The sequence below is a fragment of the Engraulis encrasicolus genome, chromosome 7 (assembly GCF_034702125.1).
Source record: "Engraulis encrasicolus isolate BLACKSEA-1 chromosome 7, IST_EnEncr_1.0, whole genome shotgun sequence".
NCBI lineage: Eukaryota > Metazoa > Chordata > Actinopteri > Clupeiformes > Engraulidae > Engraulis > Engraulis encrasicolus.
Genome location: NC_085863.1, coordinates 55,995,339 through 56,017,195, shown reverse-complemented (window position 1 = coordinate 56,017,195; position 21,857 = coordinate 55,995,339). Strand labels below are relative to the sequence as shown.

Here is a 21,857-nt window from a genome sequence, read left to right as displayed (position 1 = left end):
ATTTATGGGTAAGTGGCTAGAGCGTCAGACTTGTAGCCCAAAGGTTGCTGGTTCGACTTGCTGGTTGCATAAATGCAATGTCGTTGTGTACAGTGAGCATTGTGTGCTGTGGAGTGCTGTGTCACAATGATAACGAGAGCTTCCCAGGTGGGCTTTCACTTGTCGGTACCTGACTCTGGCTTTTTTTTTTGTTCAGCCCTTTCAGAGAACCTGGCCATTCTAATGGGGGCATGGGTGGTTTTTAAAGCATCTTAACATACCCCAACTATCATTCCAATAATTAAGCTTATCGCTGTGTTGTGAGGTGACTGCTGTGTCTGATGTCTATTGGGATAATATTTGGAGTATGTTAGGATATTTTTTAAAAATCTAAACAAACCATGCCCCCATTAGCATGGAGAGGATCTTGGAAAGGGCTGAATGAACAAAATGCTGCGTCGTCCGGTACTCATAAGTCAAGGCTAGCATGAGCAATACAACTGCATGTTGAAATGAACAGGAGTTCTCCTTTAAAGTTCACATTTTGCTGATGAACTGACACGTGGGCCTTTGCGGTTTTGCACTGCTGCGCTAACCAAAGTGAACAGACCGGTGATTCTCATTATCGTTTACGGTGTCCGATTCAGAGGCGGCTTCTGCTTCTGCTTCTGCTGTATGGTGTTTCCATAGGCCCTCTGCTTCTGTTTCTCTGTTGCACTGAAATCCAAGAAGTGCGGTGTGGGCATGATCAATTGTCCTAATAATTTGACACTCAAAGTAATTAGTTGCTAAATAAGGATCTAAGAGATGAGAGGAGTCTCAATCATTGTCTGGTTGCTTCATGCAAAGTTGTCCAGGGCTTGCAGAGCAATATTAAACCGGGGGATGTAACTCTTGTATTTTAACCACTGAGATTCATTTTTCTCTCTGGCTGTGCCCTCATCTGACCGGAACAGAGGCGCTGCTGGAAAATAATGGTCTCCGCTATGGCTGCAGCACAACAAAGCTTGTGGGAAATGGGAAGACGTAATATTGTGGTCAACATTATATTTTTGTAGCATTGGTTTGGTGCTGCTCTGCTCCGTCCCATTATAACATTGTGTTCCTCTGTGAGACCCAAACTCTACGATGTGCATTGCTCAAATTTATAAGACTCATAATATTGCACTTTCTTTCTTGCTTTCTTTCTGTCTTCTTTCTTGCTTTCTTTCTGGCTTTCTTTCTTTCTTTCTTTCTTTCTTTCTTTCTTTCTGTCTTCTTCCTTGCTTTCTTTCTGGCTTTCTTTCTTTCTTTCTTTCTTTCTTGTGTGTGTGTTCATGTTTGTACTGTTTCAGCTTAGATTTACTGCTGCACCATCTTTCCACATGCGTACATCACATGGCACTGCACACATTTGAAAGTATTAGTGCTAAAAGTTACTGCATGTGTAACCCACATAGAATGGGAATGGAAAAACACATTCCTTAGAAACATTACACATTGTGTTACACAATGTTCCCCTTCTTGGTGCAGGGCTGAAATTGCAAGAAAGTGGCAAGAAGGTATGGTATCTCCTCACGTACAGTACCTTCTCTCTCCTTTCTCCTATCATCCATAGTTTGAACTCTTTGTGACTTTGTGAAGAATCGTATTCATCTTGGTCATGTTATCTAGACACCTTGTCTCCTCTCATGTCCTCATGTCACGTTTTAGCAGATAAAAAGGGAGACAAACTGTCTCTCTGTCTCTGTCTCTGTCTCTGTCTCTCTGTCTCTCTCTCTCTCTCTCTCTCTCTCTCTCTCTCTCTCTCTCTCTCTGTCTGTCTCTGTCTCTCTCTCTCTCTCTCTCTCTCTCTCTCTCTCTCTCTCTCTCTCTGACTGTGGGAAGAAGAGGGCTTCCCCATGTGTGTGCTAATATATATCAGCCATGTGTAACTTGTTATTATGAACATGACAAATGATGCTGTAAATGAGTATTGCATCTCAAAATCTACCTCCTTCTCTCCCCATCCCTCTCTCATCCCCTCCCTCTCTGTTACTGCTCTTTCAATGTTCATCCTTCTCTCTCCCTCCCTCCATCCTTCTCTCCCCCCTCCCTCCTCTCTCTCTCTCTCTCTCTCACTCACTCACTCACTCACTCACTCACTCACTCACTCACTCACTCTCTCCTCTCTCTCTCTCTCTCCTCTCTCTCTCTCTCTTCCCTCTCTCTCTCTCTCTCTCTCTCTCTCTCTCTCTCTCTCTCTCTCTGTCTTTCCCCCTCTCCAGTGGAGCCCAAGGTGTACGTGTCTGCTGGCTCGGTGGCCCTGGTAGATGGCGGTAACGACACCACGGTGGCCACGTGCATCGCGGAGAAGGCCCGGCCGCCGGCGGAGGTGTCCTGGGAGACGGACCTGCACGGCTACTCGGAGGCGCACCTGTCGGACGAGGCCAACGGCACCACCACCACGCAGGTGCACTACCACTGGCAGCCCAACCGCAGTGGCCAGGGCCACTCCCTCACCTGCCTGGTGCGCCACCCCGCCCTACAGGCCGACTTCCGGGTGCCCTACATGCTCAGCGTGATGTGTGAGTGTCTTTATCTGTTTTTTTTTTTTATCTGTTTCCTCTCTCTTACCTGCCAGTGTCTCCTACCTTGTTGGTATTCCTGGCTCGGTACTAAACCAGGTTAAGTTACCGCTCGAATAGACCAGGCACGATGCGATTCAAGCGACAGAGTGCAGCAGCAAGCGATACGAGCGATTGAAGAGACTAGAATATGTCCGTACAGGCAGAAGGCAAAGCATTCAAGCATTCCCATTGGCTGTGGTCACTGACCTCTATACAGTCATTGGCTGTCGCGGCTTGTCGCCGAACCGCTCGCCTCGCTCTTGTCACGGTAGGTGTATTTCTGCGGTTAACCTTGTGGTAGTGGTAAATCATCTAACCGAAGAGCTGGGAGTCCTCATTTTCCAAATGACACATGTGGACTATCTTTTAGCAGGTCCATCACTTGCTGTAGGTTAACTGAGCCAGGTTTATCACTCAACCATGTCCTTGGAATACCCACCTGTTCCTCTCACTTACCTGATCAGAACTCTCTAAATGTCTTTTATTTGTTCCTGATTTTTTCACTATTTGAGCTTCTGTTATGACTGTCACAGTGCCAGTGACTGCTTTGACCAGCCTAGAGCAAAATCATTTGAAAGCCCCTTGAACTGACCCGTTTCATCCCCCCCTCCATGTCAGAGGGCCTGTCTGTAATAGTCACCTGTCCACCTTTGCCCTCTATCCGCTCTTGTACTGTGAGAGTGCCCCACCTCCCTCACCTCGCCCTTAACCCCCAAAACAGCTGACTTGACTGAATCTGGGTCTCCTCCCCTCCTAGATAAATCAGAGTATTACTGTACTGTGTGCTCCTCACGAGGAGCTGAATGTAGGCTAGAGGTATTATATTACCCAGAAGCCTTTGCTGCTCTGAATATCTGCAGCCATTACACATTACATACTGAGATGAAAGATTCAGAGATGGAACAAGATTGTAGCAGAATTCCATCTCTCTCTCTCTCTCTCTCTCTCTCTCTCTCTCTCTCTCTCTCTCTCTCTCTCTCTCTCTCTCTCTCTCTCTCTCTCTCTCTCTCTCGTGTGTGTGCGTGTGCATGTGTGTAGTATGAGAGAGGGAGCAGTCATGCATGTAGTTGTCTATCTCTGAAGGAACCAGGCGGCGAATTCCAGCAGGAATACACCTCCCCTTGCCTTCACTTCCGTACCTTCCTTTGTCTCATCCTGTCTTTCTTTATTTTCCCTTCATCTCTTCATCCCTTCACTTATTTTTGATGCACCTCATCCCTTCCTCCACCCCATACTTTCTGTGGCACATGCACGCACGCACGCACGCACGCACACACACACACACACACACAAGCGCACGCATGCACACACTCGCCCCCCCGGAGCCATGAGGTTTTGAGATGTGCTGAGTGTAGATCAGATCTGTCTTTCATATGAATGTTGCCATCTGCATGCGTCATGTGTCCTTGATGTTCTTGCTGGCTGTAGATGGGGCATGCAACTACACGTGCAGTATGCCACACTGGACTGCAAGTATATGCATGGAAGTGTATGTATTAGAAATGCACCGGATCCTGATTTTTAGGATCCTGCCGGATACCGAATCCATTGCTTAAGATCCTGCCGGATCCGGAACCAGATACTGGATCCTACAAAAGGGCCCTTTTTATTACGTTGGCTCAAACTATTTTTTAGACTCATTGGCTTACTGCCACACTGCCTGCACTGGCCGCTTCCAAAGGGCTTTCACTCCATGCAGCAATTGGGGTTGTGAAAGACTGACTGAAAAACCTAGGCTAGAGATGCACCAGATCCTGATTTTTAGGTAACTGCCGGATACCGGATCCACTGCTTAAGATCCTGCCGAATCCGGATCCTGTGAAAAACCCTATTATCCTGCCGGATCCGGAACCGGATCTTGGATCCTGTGCATCTCTAATATGTATGCTTGACAACACTCACCTACCAACTGGACTAGGTCCTCTGAAAAGATTAAGATTGTTTCCAGATTGGGAGTTTCTTTATTTGAAAAAAAATGTTTCATTTTTGTTTCATGTCATTTCTTATGAAAATGCACAACATTACCCTTCCAATGGTCACATGCCTCTTGTACCAGCTAACCAACCTCACCCACATTGACTAACAAATGCTCACATACACCCCAAGTGTGCATTCTCTCTGTTCGCACAAATTACAGCAGTGTACTCCTCCATCTTCAAATGCACACAAGGACACACGCGTGCAGCCTAGTAAATGAAAACTTACGATAATGAAATGAAAACTGCAAAATGAGTGTCCTAACTTTTTAAATGCCACTTATTTCATGTTTTTATGTGCTTCGGAGGCTGAGATATTTAGATTGTAATGGGCAGAGAGCACCTTTTCCCAAAAAAGGGCTTAGGCATTCAGCAGGCATTTTTTGCTGGTGCTTTAGGCTAAAATGGGTTAAGTGAAGAATTGATTGCAAATGTAAGCCTTGGGCCCACCCATATCATTTCCAACTAATCGAGCTGTTTGAAAAACAGTCCCAATTTCAACCAAAAAAAAAAATCTGTTTTGACTTTTTCTTACTCCGTGGCTAAGCTACACGCCTTAAGTTGGCCTTATGTTGCCTACCGTACATGCAGCTGACAGCTTTGGTTTGGCCCTGGACAAAGTCATGTGAAAGGCCCCCCTACTCAATGCATACAATGTAATGGGGACCCAATTCTGGGGGCCCTATCTCCCTGGGCCCGGGGCAACATACCCCTTTGTCCTTGTCGGCAGGCCTGCGCACAGGCTACCTACTGTGGGGGAGTGTGATGTTGAGGCTTCCCTGTAATGAGGTGTGTGTGTGTGTGTGTGTGTGTGTGTGTGTGTGTGTGTGTGTGTGTGTGTGTGTGTGTGTGTGTGTGTGTGTGTGTGTGTGTGTGTGTGTGTGTGTGTGTGTGTGTGTGTGTGTGTGTGTGTGTGTGCGTGTGTGTGTGTGTTGCCTCATCTCATTTCGCCGAGGGAGTGATCTGAAGCCGTAGACTGTTCACCTCCCCTCTCCCCTTTCCTCTCATCTAAATTCCCTCTCCTCTCCTTTCACCCCTCTCTTCTTCTCTAACTCCTCTCTTCTCTTTTCCTCTGCTCTCCTTTTATCCCTCTCTTCCGTTGCCCTCTGTGCTTCTTTCCTCTTGTCCTCCTCTTATCGTCTCCTGTCCTTCTCTTCTCCTTTCCTCTCTGCCCCCTCTCCTCGTAAATGTGCTCCTCTCCTCCTTCACTCTCTTCTTCTCTACTTCTTTCTCTGTTCTTCCCTCCTGTCTTCCCTGCCCTCCTCCTGCCCTCTTCTTTCATCACCTGCTTCTCTCGTCCTCCTGTTTCTTTCTTTCATTACCTGCTTTCTCTCCCCCTTCCTCCTGTTTTCCTCCCCCGGCTTCTCTTCCTCCTTCCATCCTCTCTTCTTCCTTCTGTCTTCTGCATCTGTTCCATCCTCCTCTCCCTCTGCCGTGGTGTGGGTCTTCCTCTCCTCCCTCTGTCTTCTCTTCCTCCTTCCATCTTCTTTTCCATCCTTGGCTTCTGCTCCCCCTCTCCTCCATCCCCCTTTCCTCCATCCTCCTCTCCTCCCTCTCTGCGCTGCTGTCCTTTCTTTCTCTACGTCCTCACATCTCAACTCCTCTCCTCTCCTCCTCTCCTCTCTTCCCTCTCTCCTCCTCTCCTGCCTGCTGTACGCGCTGCTGTATGTCCTTTCCTGCTCTCCTCTTCTTCTCCTTTCCCCGGCTCCTCTCCTCCTCCTCCTCCTCATCTCCTTCTCCTCCTCTCCTCCTCTCCTCCTCTCCTCTGGGTGCCGTGTGCGTGTGCGTGCCTCTGAGGGCATGGGTGTGAATTATTCATGGCGTCCCCGCTCGCCGCATTTACAGGAAGCAGTGGCCATGCGGAGGGAGGGGAGGGGAGAGGGGAGGAGAGGAGAGGAGAGGGGAGGAGAGGAGAGGGGAAGAGGGGAGGAGAGGAGAGGAGAAGAGGGGAGGAGAGGAGAAGAAGAGAAGAGAGGGGGGTGACACAGTGGCCATGCAGAGGGAGGGGAGAGGAGAGGAGAGGAGAGGGGGGTGACATAGGGGTCAGGAGTACAGGCGTGTGTGTGCGTGCGTGCATGTGTCTTTGTGTGTGTGTGTGTGTTTGTGTGTCTTTTGTGTGAGAGAAATGCACAAACATGGAACTTCTATGTGTAATTACTGTGTGTTTGTCCACAATGAACGTTGGTGTGTGTTTTGTGACATGTGTGCATATTTGTGTATGTGTATTGTACATGATTTGTCTATTTATAACTAAGGATCCATTTATGGATAGTGTGTGTGTGTGTGTGTGTGTGTGTGTGTGTGTGTGTGTGTGTGTGTGTGTGTGTGTGTGTGTGTGTGTGTGTGTGTGTGTGTGTGTGTGTGTGTGTGTGTGTGTGTGTGTGTGTGTGTGTGTGTGTGTGTGTGTGTGTGTGTGTGTGTGTGTGTGTGTGTGTCCATTTCTCTCCTGCATGCTGAGCTGTGCAGCTGTCATATTCATTAAAGTGTGCTGCTGAACTAGCTCCCTTGTCTTCACCAGACCTGTTCAAAATATTAAAATAGCCAGGCAATACAATGTGTGTGTGTTGCATTATAGTTGCTATGTGCATCAAGGTGGTTGGCGTTTTTAACCCTTATCAATGCGTGTCTCTTGTGTGTGTCTTTCTTTCTTTCTTTCTTTCTTTCTTTCTTTCTTTCTTTCTTTCTTTCTTTCTTTCTTTCTTTCTTTCTTTCTTTCTTTCTGTCTTTCTGTCTTTCTTTCTGTCTTTCTTATGGTTTCTAGTCGCCCCTGACATCAAGGTGCTGGGCTACGATGGAGACTGGTTCGTGGGCCGGGAGCAGCTGCAGCTGACCTGCCAAGCCAAGGCCAATCCTCCGGCGCACCACTTCAGATGGGTCAGGTGCGGCATCACAGGCCTATGGGCCCTGACAACAAGGGAAACTGTAATGAAAATGTATGGCTGCTGGCCATGTAGAACATAAAAGACATAAAAGCAAATTGGGGAAAGTCCACATGAAGCTCCTAAGCTTGTTTTTTCGCTACACAATCACCTAAAATAGTTGAAATTCAGCATTATAGTAGAGTAGTAGTAGAGTAGAGTAACTATATTAATCCCCAGGGGGAAATTCAGGTATCCAGTAGCTTACATAAATACACAAATAAACGAATGCCCACATGGACATTTCAAGACACAAATAACACAGGAATAGTCAGGGAGGGGAAAATAAAAATAAAAATAGTAAAGATAAAGAATGTGAAAAAGTAATATGTAAAAAATGTAAAAAGGTAATTGTGCAAAAAGACATTCTGTGAGTTGGGATAGACCATGTGCAGAAAACATACTCTGTCAGTCAAGGTAGACAGTCTTAACATGACCAGTGTTGACAGATACATCTATAATTATATATTATTATATAACATCTATATTATACTCAAGTATGGCGTAAAAACAAGTCTGGGTACTCCAGAGGGGCTGACATTGAAAAGTGCCCGTACTCCTCGTCCTAGTGCGTACTGCACCACGTAAAGCACTGAAATTGGTTGGATGAATGAAGGAATTAATGACACGAACAGACAATGTTTTGTGTTAGGACAAGCCCCTTGAGATGCTCCATCTTGTTTCCAATGGGGTGGTCCCCTTTGCATAAATTATCGAATGTCATTGTTGGCTCTATAATGTCAATAAAGAGCCTATCTATCAGCTGAATGAAGGGATAGGGGTAAGGGCTGGGAGGATAAATGGTTCTTCAGTGTTGGCCTAATTGAATTGGTCGTTTCTGTCCCTCCCGCTCTCAACTGGTTAACGTGAGACTGTTGCAGTTTAATGGATTACTATAGAATTGAGTTTACTAGCGGTTCGAGCAACAAACCACCAAATCACTACACAGATGTCCAGAAGAGAGTTCAGTTGAAAGCAGCTGGACTACTTCTTTGGCCTTGAAAAACCATTAGTTCCTCCGATAACATGACCTGGATGAATGAGAGTCTTCACAGCCTCCATACAAAATGGATACAAATAATGAAGCCTTCTTCAGACGAGGATGGTTTTATGTGTGGACATGGGAAAATGTGGGAATGGGGAATGTTTATTCCAGAACGTTGGTAATAAAAATGGCCGATTCGGACTGGATTGAAATACTGTATCTCTGTAAACTAATAGAACGCGGGAGGGGCCAATCTTCATGCACCATTATAGCTGTCTGGTCGTCATGTGTGTGTGCCTGCCACAATATATTATTGATTTTTGAGCATATTATTACAAATCCATAGAGGCATTTGATCAGGTTGAACAATTTGAATAATTGCCTGCTGGTTTACTAACCCGTTAGGATCCATTCTAATGCGTCTGAATGCGTGTCGCTGCATCTGAAGAGTGTGTTTGACCTTGCTTCCTGATCTCCCACATAAAACTAGTCCCATCCTTATATGGCTTAAGACTCTTTGCCTTTTTTATTCTGCTGGTGTTTGATTGGTTAACATGAGCTGTGAATCGAGGTGGCTCTTTTGATGGGTTCCGTGGCTTCTTGTCATATGTTTGAAGATTGTCATTCATTCAGGCTTGTGTTATCCTAAGAGTTTAATTGTAAGTAACTAGAATACTTCTTGGAGGTTGAAAAATGTTTTGCTCCTCATCCAAAGATCATATGTTGTCTGGTTGATGTAACAGGGAGCCCCTAGTAGTTATTTGAATAGGAAAACTGCGCACATCCCTGGTCGGAAGAAGACCTAAATGGCCGTAATGCAATCCTACCATGGAATAAAACAAACAAAATCAGAAGGGTTTCAAGTGTGCGGACCTCTCACTCAACACCTTGGAGTGTTTTAAAGATTTTTTGGGGGTTGTTATGCCTTAATTTGGACAGGACAGAGAGAGAGATCATTTGGGTAAGTTATCCCAGGAGCAGGGAGAGAGGGGGGCCCAGAGTTGGGTCCCCATTACATTACATTGTATTGGGAGGGGGACCCTTTCAGCTGACTCTTCTCCTGGTCATGGCCAAAGCTGTCAGCGGCCCTGCTTGTAGTTGTACCAGAGAGAGTAGAGAGAGGTTCCATTGGCCCATTGTTTCCGGGTTCTATTATTGCAAGGGGGAGGGGGGGAAATCCCCCTTTAGGCAGACCTAGGCTGTTCTATTCAATGCTAGGAGCATTATGACACGCCCTTTTAGGCAGACCGGAACCTGGTCACATTAGGTGCCCATAGAAACCTATTATGTTGGCATATCTCTATATACTTAAAGAATCTCTGGTTGTACTTCTCCAGACTGCTCCCTTCTCCACGTGACCCTTGCTGTGTGTGTTGTTTGTCACCAGGCTGGATGGGGAGATGGCGGAAGGGGTGCAGCTGGTGAACGACTCTCTGGTCTTCACTCGGCCGCTGCAGCGGAACGACTCCGGCGTGTACCGATGTGAAGTCGGCAACAACATCGGCTTCCGAAGCCGAGACATCAGCGTACGCGTCCATGGTAGGTGGTCACATGGTGACACATTATCATTGCGCATCAATGTAACACGTCTCACCATACCACAAAGGCACATGTTTAGATACAGGGTATTGGTTACAGTCCCTGGAGTAGTGTTGGGCTCAGTGACTTACTCAAGGGCGGTTCAGCCACGGATGAGTGTGCAGGAAACCACCCACATTACTCCTACTTAGGGATGCAAATTATCGATTAATTCATTAATCATTAGTTGATAGCCTTATCGATCGACTTACGATTAATTGATAAGCGGCGTTTCCCCCCAAATCTCGGAAAAAAACCTACTAAATCATTTTTTTTAAATAAAAAAATTAGATAAAATACAACATTTAAATGAATTCTATTTCAATTCTTTAATCCTAAAGTGATTTAAATATTCCCAATATTCACAGCCCTCTTCACACACACTCTTCACATGCCATTTTTAACCTGGGTCTCTTATCAGTTGAATTGTCGATTAATTGCAATTAATGTTTTTTAATCGATTAATGCATTGATCGATTAAAGTCGATTAATCGATTAATCGTTTGCATCCCTACTCCTACTAGTGTGGGATTCGAACTTGCGACCTTCCAATCCCAAGACTTAAATCTGCATCATCAAACCACATCACTTGCCACACTGTTCGGCCGTACAAGTGATGGGGATTACAGTGGTACTGTAAATTAAGTTGAACTTAACTACATTCACTCCACTAAGCCACACTATGGATAACACAAAGGAACAAAAAACACAATTTCGTTTACGGGAAAAGCAACAGAGCAGTTGGTTACATACCAGTGTTAATTTCGTCAGCTTTTTTTATTTAGTCTTAGTCTTAGTCACAATGACGAAAATCAATTTTAGTCTTAGTCATATTTTAGTCATTGCCTTCCCAATTTAGTCTTAGTCTTAGTCAAAATGACGAAAATCAATTTTAGTCAACATTTCAAATTTTAGTCAACATTTCAATTTTTTGTCATTTTAGTCAATATTGTGTAAAATAAATAACCTACAATGGCTATTGTTATTTCACAAAGTATTACTAATATTGCCTATTGCAGCAAATATTCACCTTGTTACTTGGTCATTTTCCACCAAAACCCAAATCAATTTCAACATCATAGAGCAAAAGAGCATCACACACACACACACACACACACACATACAGGTGCAGGCTGCGCTCTCTCTCTCTCTCTCTCTCTCTCTCTCTCTCTCTCTCTCTCTCTCTCTCTCTCTCGTGCATTAGAAGCTGCTGCATATTATATTTCATTTTGAGTTTTTGATCACGGAGGAAGCTACATGCTCTTCTTCACCTGACCGCGGGACTTAAAGCCTGCAGATTGCCGGCAGTGGGAAGACCAGACATCCCAAGTCTGCATGAAGTTCAAGAAGTCTCCCTGATAGTGGCTTCCCGATGACCACGAGTCAGATAAAATACTGCTGATGTTAGACTATGCAAGTTAGCGGTTTTTGTTTTCAATTGGCAATGCGAGCAGAAAACGATAATGACTCGTGCGGCATGTGTGGAATAGGCTTAAATAGATTGCGCGAGCACACTTCGTATGCCCTGCAAAAGTCCCAGGAAAAATAGTTAGGCAGGGGTATGCAGACTGGACGATAGAAAGGACACGCACATACACATATTTAAACACTAATGCTGTTTTGTTTGTCGGGGGTGTCGAGGCTCGATAAGCATGACCTGGAAAGAGTTTTGGAACTTAGGAAGACGCTGAAGACGCACGGAAATGCTGTCGACTTCCTTGGGTCTTTTAGCGTTGCTCTCGACGAGAACAAGTTTCAAATCTCAACAGTTTAAAACTCCTTAGCGATCGCCCATCCATTGATTCTTTTCAAAACTAGGCTACAGTAGCCGTGCCTCTGTTACTTTAGACAGGCCAACTTTCCCCCTGCTGGCGCGCGCTCCCGCGGTGACTGATTTAAATAAATTCACAAATCCGACCTTCATGATTTGCTTGCTGCCTACTCATATGGTTAAACAACAAATATAGCAAACATTACAAAAAAAGAACGCCGGGCTAAGACAGCCTAAGTGAAAAGGAGAATAGTGGAAGCTCGAGGAGGTTTAGAATGACTGTATCAGAGGAGGATTGGCGCGACTGTCATTACCTACTGCAGAAACACATGTCTTCGTCATGGATAAGAGGGTTGTTGAACATGTTTCAAAATGAACACTTCCCTCAACGTCGGCTATTCTCTTTCTCTGGAAATGTTTTAGGACCTAAACTCAACTTAAATGGACTCATTGAACTACTAGGCTACAGAACTACTGACTGAGCCGCGCCATGCATTGGCTGCCAGCAGATACAAGCGAGGCAACACAGCGTGAGCGCGCAATCACCTATGAAGTTCAAGACACTTAGGCCTATATTACAATTACAAATTAATTATAAATAATTATATATTTTTAATGTCCATTCGTCCATGGCTTGTAAATTTCGTCTCGTCTTAGTCTCCTTGACGAAAATATGTTTTTATTTTCGTCATATTTTGATTTGCTTGAGGCAATTTTTAGTGCGTCATCGTCTCGTCATCGTCAAGGGTAAAAGGGGCGTTGACGAAATATTTTCGTCATCATCTTGGTTGACGAAATTAACACTGTTACATACAGTATGCATATTGCGTCATGTGGACAGAAGAAAGTCTGTATTGGTGGTCAGCTCTGTCTGTTAAGTACAGCCAAAATTGGAGTTGTAAAGTAGATGAAATAGAAAAGTCCCTCTGCCAAATATATAAACATGTCACTTTGTCATTTCACTGCCCATATTTGGGCTACATCCATTGTCGTCCTCTCTTTTTCTTCTTTTATAAATCAAAGAGTCAAATTGACAGATGTAGGCTCTAAACTGTCATGTTGATTGGGTTTGGTTAGTGGGCCAGATGTTGTCACGGTAACGGCACCATTTACAGCCATCTGCTCCCCTTAAATCAGCCTCCTCCAAGGCCACATGACATGAGTGCACCCTAGTTGAGGGTCCTCCTTTGTACAAGTAATGACATATTGAGTTCCCACTACATACAGGTTCGTCTTATATTGGATCCTCTTGCAAAAGAACAACGTTGCTGTACGTTTTTAGGGAACCTCTGTTTTGTGGACACACACACACGACACACACACACACACACACACACACCGCACCCGTATTCATTTTCGACTCACACAGAGATTTCCCCACAGGAGTCCTCCCCATGTACATTCATTGTCCATCCTCATATGTTGTCCTTGTCAACAGTTATTTCCTATTAGAAGTCTTTTTTTTTTCTATCAACATTTCCACATGCTGTACAGGACTGAAGCATGGTTTGGGCTTTAATTGCCCTGTTTATATGTAGAAGAGTCAGGCAGTCGACAAGGGAAGATATCCATGCAACAGTTCTTTTGATGTATCCATAGATTTTTATTTTTATATATATATATATTTTTAGGGGCTTTCATGCCTTTATTGGTGAAGATGGTGACAGGAAGCGAATGGGACAGAGAGACAGGGGAGGATCGGGAAATGACCCCTGCCGGACTCGAACTGGGGTCCCTGGGGTGGGGACAGCCACAGCGCCACAGCGGCCCCTCAATGTATCCATAGATTGTAGAATAGAACAGATGCATCTCATCAAAAAACATAAGCAGCAGATACAATAGGAACGAAGAGAGCCAGATCCATTCCACAGTTGGCCTTTATCCCATTGTGTCCTGGAAGCACATATATGGGTTTTTCAGGATTTTGAGATTTTAGCTGTTTTATTAAGTATGTGGGTATGGTAGAGATGACTGAACACATTACAATGCAAGGGGAGGGTCTTGGCTTTTAAATGTAACCCATTTCATGTTTGTATGTGCTTCGGAGGCTGAGATATTTAGGATTTAATAGGAAGAGGGCACCCTTTCCCAAAAAGGTCTTAGGACAAAATGGGTTATTTCATGCCATTATGACACATTGTTGCATGTTGCATGCTCTGCACTGCATGTTGCATGACTGAGATATTGTGGAGGTAAGGCCGGCTGCACATTGGCTCCGACAGCACTGCGGCGCACTTTTGCTTCCGACATAATTCGGACCCCCAAACCCAGTTTCACACGAACATAGCAATGGGTGGCGCCGACAAAATAGAACTTGTCTCTAATTGCTATCCGACATCGGCGAATGTCTGCGGACATCGGCGCCAGTGTGCGGGGTTCTATTGAAAACAATGGAATCGAACTTTTGCGGAGCAGTGCTCAGCACTATGTTGGAGCCAGTGTGCGGAAGCCCTTAGAGATCGACCAGTGTGAGTTTCTCTTTGACTAGGGTTGCCGATCCCCATACAGGGCTCCGCTGTCTTATCTAATAGTGGGTACCCCCATCCTTCTTCCTGGTGGAGTACGTATTCATGCCATGTTATTGGAGCAGCCGTGGGACGACTGATGAATGGGGTTGAGCACTGGGAAGGACCATCAGTCTCCTTGCCTGTGGTGCGGTGTGATGTGGCTGGCCAATTGTCTGCACAGTAATGAATCTTGTGTGTGTCGGTGTGTGTGTGCGTGCGTAAGCGAGCAAGCATGCGTGCGTGTGTGTGTGTGCACGCATGTGGAGTACACTTTGTTCTTTAGCTTGTCACACAGCAATGAGGTGAGGCGGGTGGGTGGGTGATTTGGTGGGTGTTTTGTTTTAAGGGGGGAGGGGGTTAGGAAGGGAACCGAAGCAACCTTGACTTGGGAGATGATGTCCTAGATTCATGAAACATTCACCACTTGCTTTTCAACCATGCGCTCATTATTAATTTATTTCTGGCTTTTGTGGTTTGCCCACCTCCACGGGGAGAAAAAAAGTTTATTGTGTGTGTTTGAGTACATGTTTTTTTGTGTGACTTGTTTCGTGTGATTGTCAAGTGGGGTGAGGTACATGTGTGTGTGTGTGTGTACGTGAGCAAGCCGATCGTGTGCATCAATGTGTGCTTTTGGATGACATGTTTACTTTAATGTGTCCATTGAGGTGAAAATGCCATTACCGGTTTCTCGTCTTGGGAGAGCAATTTCACAGCATGGTGTGCCATTGCCTATCGGAAGCCTTTAAGTGTCTGTGTGTTTGTGTTTGTGGGGGAAGAATGTAAATTGTAAAAGTGGCTGAGATGTCCTTCCTCCCTCTTCATCGTCTGATGTGACTCTCTCTGCATGCTAAACACATGCATGCACGTGGAGAGCTCTTTTCCAAAATGCTATAAAAGGCATTTAAATACAATGTTTCATAAATATTTAGTAAAATCTGATTTCAAGACTGCATCAGGAAAATGTTTGACTGGGCTAATATGATCTGATATTTACATAACAAATTCAAACATTTAAAACACTGATTTCAACTATATTAACACTGAAGAGAAACAAAAACACCTAATTAAAAAAAAAAAAAATGGATGTATAGTGTTTTGGAAAAGAGCTCTTCAAATGCATGTACCCATACTGCAATTACACCAGGCCATGCCGCTTTGAGGTCAGCTGTCTACCTGCTCTGTGCCTCTGGGAGCAAGGACACAAGTACAAATGTACACACACACACACACACACACACACACACACACACACACACACACACACACACACACACACACACACACACACACACACACACACACACACACACACACACATTCACATACATATGTGCGCACAGATACAGGTACACATGTGTATATATATAGAATAGTCCCACTGCAGTCCTTATATTCCTGCTCTCTCTCTGTCTGTCTCTCTGCCTGTCTGTCTCTCTGCCTGTCTGTCTCGCTCCGGCTCCGGCATTGTGTTTGTGGAAGATAACGGGTGACTGGGGGGATGGCAATCTAGGAGGAGGAGGAGGAGGAGGAGGGATGGAGACAGCGAGATGGCGAAAGGAGACAGGGGAGAGAAGGCAAGCATGTCTGTAACCTTCAGCTGATCTCTCCTCTGTAGCTCCCCGTCCAACCAGCCAACCCCCATCACTGCCACTCTCCTCCATCCTGCCCCTTCCCTTCCACCACCTATTCCTGTGCACATGCCCGTTGCCTGTGGACACCGCCTCATCATTTGCTTGTACATTTAGGGCTGGTGGGTCTATGAGCATGAGGAGTTCTTTTCCAATATATATATATATATACATATATATATATACATATATCCATTTATCCATTTCAATTTATACATATACAATTAATCCATTTCCAAAGAATAAAAAATGATAATTAAAAGAAAGCATGAACCCATGTATCTAATGTTTTTTTAGGCCGTCGACAGGCAGAGGCGTTTAGAATGAAGACTGGCCCTGTGTCTGCCTGCCTTTATGGTGCATCATCTGACTTTGCCGCGCCGTCTGATTTATTTACTCTCTCGCTTTCATTATGCATACACATATGCCATCAGGAACTCTCAAATGCACCTCCTCTCAGAGTTAGGGAGATGGAGATGGAGAGAGAGAGAGAGAGAGGAGATGGAGCAAGAGCAAGAGAAAGAGAAAGAGAGAGATGGAGTGGAGGGAGGGGTAGAGACCGAGAGACAGACTTGGAGAGACTTGAAGAGAGCAGTCCATGTCCTGAAAAGACCTTTTTGTTCCAGGTGTGTGCGTACGTGTCTGAGGGACCTAGAGTGTGCTTAATGGCACAACACAGCTTTCTAGTAAACAAATACACACACACACACACACACGACGCAGACACGCATGCATGCATGCATCCGCGCACACACGGCACACGGTCCATCTCCACTGAACAGAGCAGTCCAAATACAGCCGAAAGAGGATCTCAATCCATCATGATACTCCTGAACAGATGGCAGCTGGTATGCCGCTCGGAGGACTATTCCAGAATATTCTGCATGTCAGTGAAGCTTGTCTTTAGCGCTGCAATCACAATTATCTGGAGGTTATTCTTTTGTTTCTCAAAGTTGTTGTTTTAAGCTTTAACATCACTGGGTGTTTTTTTTTTGTTACAATGGCATATGTTCAGGGAACACATTTGTTTTGCCCTTCTTTCCTCAGTCATTCCCCTGGTGTGTTTGGAGCCAAGCTTTCCTCACAGTTCCCCACCCTTTCTGTTATGCGTGTCCATCCTCTGTACACACCTCCACCCATCCCATTTGTTTTCCACCATGTCTTATTTTCTGTGTATTGTGTGTGTTCTTTGTGTGTGTGTGTGTGTGTGTGTGTGTGTGTCATCAATGTGTCTATAGTGTTAAAAGATGTTCCACTATACGCCCTTATTAGTTTCATAGTGGTCATGTTTTTTCCCTCTCTATGTTGTTTGTTTGCATGGATGTTAAAGCAGTTTCAGGTTTCCAGACTGAATCTCGTGTCATCCATCTTTCTCTTTCACGCACATTGACGCCAATCTTAACGAAAACACACAACACATAGCCGAGCATGCGAGTGTGCACACAAACTCTCGTTTTCTCTTTTTCACACACACATTCACTCACACAGTCACGCACGCACGCACAGTCTCGCACACAATCACACACACACACACACATGCACGCACACAGGCGCGTGCGCACGCACACACACAAAGCCATGTGGTTATTGTAAGAGCTCCATGCATGCTGATGCTGGAGGAATACATTCTTTCCCTGGCTGGACCTGGAACTGAATGTGCTGTACATGTAGACTGTGTGTGTAACTGTTTGTTATTAGAAGCATTCATGTATTCCTCCGTGTCAACATTTGTAAAAAAAAAATAGTTCCCTGTTATTAGCTGAAGTTCTGTAGTTGGCATTGACCATTCTCTTCCCCTCTCTCCATCCATCCACCCATCCTCCCTTTCTCTCTTCCCCTTGTGTATCCCTCCCTCCCCTCCCCTCTCCTCCTCCCTCCTCCTTTCTTCTCTCTCCTCCATTAGACCCCCCCACCACCACCGCCTTCCCCACCGTCCATGTCCCCCTCTTCCCCAACTCTGCCAACCACACCACGCCGCCCCTCAACAACCAGCGCTCCATCTTCACCTCCCCGACGCTGGCGCCCTTCCACGCCGAGGGCAACCTGGGCACCATCGTGGGCGGGGCGGTGGGCGGTGCCCTGTTCCTCCTGCTCCTCCTGGTGCTGGGGGGCGTGTACTACCAGCGCCAGCGCACCACCTTCCGCGGGGACTACTACATCAAGCAGCGTCTGGGCGGCCACGGCCACGACATGCAGAAGCCCCCGCAGGCCCCCAACAACGCCTCCTCCACGGCCCACGAGATGCAGCTGGTGTACGGGGCGGTGGCCGGGAATGGCGGGGTGAAGTCGGCTCGCTCTCCGGACGAGGACCTGAGCGGAGGGTTCGCGTGCCGGGATAAGGATCGCGAGGAGTGGGGCGCTTTCGATCGCGAGCGCGCTCCCAACGGGCGAAGCAGCAGGGCATTCCGAGGGGAGCTGTCCGGAGGTCGTCCTGCCGACTACGCACCAGATCACCACGACTACCAAAATCAATACAACCACCAACACCACGGCAACCATAACCAGCCGCCCAGCCCCTACCACAGCTACCATAACCACCACCAGCCTGGGCCTCGCAGGTACCCGGTGGGCAGCAACGGCTCCCCGTACTTCCCCGAAGAGGTTTACGACAACGAGTACGTGTCTCACACAGACGGCTCCATGATCTCACGCCGGGAGTGGTACGTCTGACTACAATCTCATGCCTGGAGTGGTACATCTGACTTGCGTCGGAAGTGGGTATGTCTGACTGTATGTCTCGCATCAAGAGTAGTACGTCCGGCTGCGACAGGACAAGAGATATGCCAGGCGGATAATATGGCTGTTGAATTAGTCACACATAACACAGAAGAGACCTTGTGGAGCGAGGCTTATTGCACTTTCGTTATTTACTTATTTTTGTAGATCCACCTTTTTTGTAGGAGGAGACTTTCTCTAGGCACTGACGTGTACGTCTTTCACATTGTTCTTCTATTGGATGTACCGGAGTCGTGTGTTTTTTGTTTTCGTTTGTTTGTTTCGTAATTTTGTGTAGGCTAAAAAAAACCACCATCTGTTGATGGTCAGAATCTGTTAGCAGGAAGAATGTCGGCTTAGTCCCTTTTTTTTGGTTACCTGCACAGAAGGGAGGTTTTTTTTTCTGTTTGTGTTTTGGCTCGTTTATTTTTTTTCCTAGTGGGTGTCGAGTCTTGGAGGGTATTCTTGTTCAGTTTTTTTGGTTGTCAGCAGACTCTTTGTTTACCTGGGCCCTCACTCTCTCATCATCAGGAGTTGCATTCCAAGCCCAGGGCAGCTTTTTCATAGGCCAGCCAGCCAGCCAGCCACACAGCCCTAGTCTTCATTATCAAGTGAAAGAAAGCACCCTGTTCTCAAGAATGCTCGAGTGCGTGTTCCCGAAAAGCATCTCGCAGTGCCCTTTCGTGAGCTCCTACCCAACGGCTCAATGCCGACCCAGTCACTCCAAATACCAATCGCCATTATGTTCGAGCCCTTTTGGTTTCCATGAAAACACACTCGTATGCTCTCTAAAGTAGGCACCGAGCAGAACAGGACAGAATGGAAAAAGAGGCACTGTTTCATGGATGTTTTGTTCCATTTTTTTTCTTGTTTATTTGTTATTAGTTTGTGGTGTTGCCAAATAAGGGAGGGTGGCAAGGCTGCAGAGAGACTGAGCGAATTGTCATCATCACAGACCTTCCTTGTTCATGTGTTTTTGCCCATAGAAAGCAAAATCTGATGAACTCCTCATCACGACACTTGATATCTAAACAGTGTAAATGTTCTAAACTGTTTTCGAAGTGTTGATCTGTCAGTCAACTCTTATATGCAATCGTTATGTTATTATCTTTGCACTCTGTGATGGTGAACAAACGTAGTTTACAATGCTAGTCTGCACTCTGCGCTCTCTCCACGTCGTACAGACTTCCGTACTCCCCCTTCGACTGTGAAGGGTTTGGGAACCGTGTTAGACTTTACTCTCCAGGTTGTGTTTGTGCCTTTTGTCTCTGTGTTTTTTATATGTGTCAGAATGAACTTGTTCATGTCATGAACGCCGTCTGTGTTTCTGTGGGTGTGTGTCTTTTTTTATGTGTTTGTAAGTGCACAGGCTAGTGTCCCTGTTGGTGCTAACCTATCCGGTATTATGGTTTAATGTTGTATGGGTAACTTGCCAGTGCAATAATTTATTTATTTTGTTTATTTTGTTTTTTTTCGCCAATACATGAAATTATTTTTCCCCCGGGATTCTTTTTCTAAGCCCTTTTTGTCCTGTCATTTTTCATGTTTGAAAATCTGAAGATATTGCGCATTGTGAATTGTTTGATAGATTTTTCTTTCTTTGGGATACAGAGTGCCTTTTCTTGTAATTAATTTACATAATTCTGTTTTTCCGTTTTTGTTTTGACCTGGATATGTACAAAAAAAAGTGTAAAAAATGTGTTTGAAATCATGATGACGATACAAAATTATTGGCGGCTATGCCAGGTCCATTCTTGTTTGCCTCTCAAACTGCAGTCCCAGGTGTGTAGTCCTGAATGAATTCTTGATCAATTGATTTACAGTTTTTTGTTTGTTTGATTGTTTATTTGCTGAGATTTCGCATGACATTTGTGACACCAGAGTTGCAAAACAAGCAGAAGTGTAAACTTGATTTGAACTGTGTAACGACACTACATTATAACTGCCAAGGGATCATGGCAAAGGTATTTTCAATTAAAGAGCGAAGTTTAAACAGACTTTGTTTTGGGTCTGAATGATGTGTATATACGACTGGTTATAGGCAGTGATATTCATGTGGTAGTGTTCTTTTTTTGTCTTTTGGTTATTTTTCTTCTTCTAAAAAAGAGCGCTTCAGAATTGATGTGAAGCACGGTACATCCACCTCACCTGAATGTATAGTGAATGTGTGTTTCGAACTAGTCACACACTTTGATCTAGGCACTCCCAACACAGCCACACTGCAGCTGATCACAGTCGGTATTTTTCCGTTTACGTTTGTTTATTTTGTTTAGTGAGACCCACTCTCTGAGGAGATTAATCACGAGATGAAAAGTATGATGCTGTATGAAAGACAAATGTTTGTTTAAGAAAAAAAATCAAGTACATTATTTGAATAAAGCACCTTTTGTGAAACGTTTCCCAGCTGTACTTTGTGTGTGTGAGAGAGATGGAAAGAATGTAACTTCACAATGCTGTGAGATGGAGTAAGGTGTGTGTGTATGTGCGTGTGCGTGTGCGTGTGCATGTGTGAGAGAGTGAGGGAATATTGTGGGTGAAAATGAAAGAAAATGGTGTGCAAGTGGTTGTCTGTTGGTTCTGCTCCCCTCCGGGTGTTCTTAACTGTCGGCTTTTGGGGGGGGATCTGTCTTCCTCTTAACAGTCGTCTTGTCAGCAGCGCGTCTCCAGCACACCTTGTAACTGCCTCTGACAGCTTTTTTCTTGGCTTTCAGGCTTGAAGTGAAGCTGTGCACTCCTCACTCAGTTGAACACCCTTCTGACACGAGGGGCTGAGGCAGCAGACAGGCTTTTTGTTGTGCGATTAGAGCACCTGCCACTTGTATTTAACCGCAAAGCCACACAAAAAGAACACATGCACAGCTAAACGGTGGGAACGATGCTGAAAAGTGGGATGTTCATCAATCCATTAAGACCTAACGAGAAATTTAACAGAATTGTCAGCACGGTTAAAGATGGTGCAGCCGGTCAAAGGTTGTGTTGCTGAAATGTGTTTACAGGTCTTAATGGGTTAAGTAAGGATAGACTCAGTCACCGCCTCTTTTCTTTCTTTCTGTTTTATTTTTCCCCCCTCACACCCCTTATTTTTTTTCAGCCTGAACTTTTTTTCTGTTAGAATGAGGTAATTGTCTGTCTGTCTTCAACAGCGGCAGTGTGGTGGATCCTCTTTGTTCTCCTCTGGGAGATTGTAAGCTTGTGTGTCGGTGTGAAACTGC

General features: G+C 45.4%; 1 protein-coding gene across 1 annotated transcript in view; it reads left to right on the top strand.

The window, feature by feature from the left end:
- Window positions 1-21,043, top strand: part of nectin3b (nectin cell adhesion molecule 3b) — a 53,575-nt gene extending 32,532 nt beyond the window's left edge. The window contains exons 3-6 of the mRNA XM_063204037.1: window positions 2,226-2,525; window positions 7,305-7,422; window positions 9,834-9,985; window positions 17,834-21,043. Of these exons, the coding sequence (XP_063060107.1) occupies window positions 2,226-2,525; window positions 7,305-7,422; window positions 9,834-9,985; window positions 17,834-18,600 (1,337 nt within the window). The 3' untranslated portion in view covers window positions 18,601-21,043. The remainder of the gene's footprint in view (window positions 1-2,225; window positions 2,526-7,304; window positions 7,423-9,833; window positions 9,986-17,833) is intronic.
- Window positions 21,044-21,857: the final 814 nt, after the last annotated feature.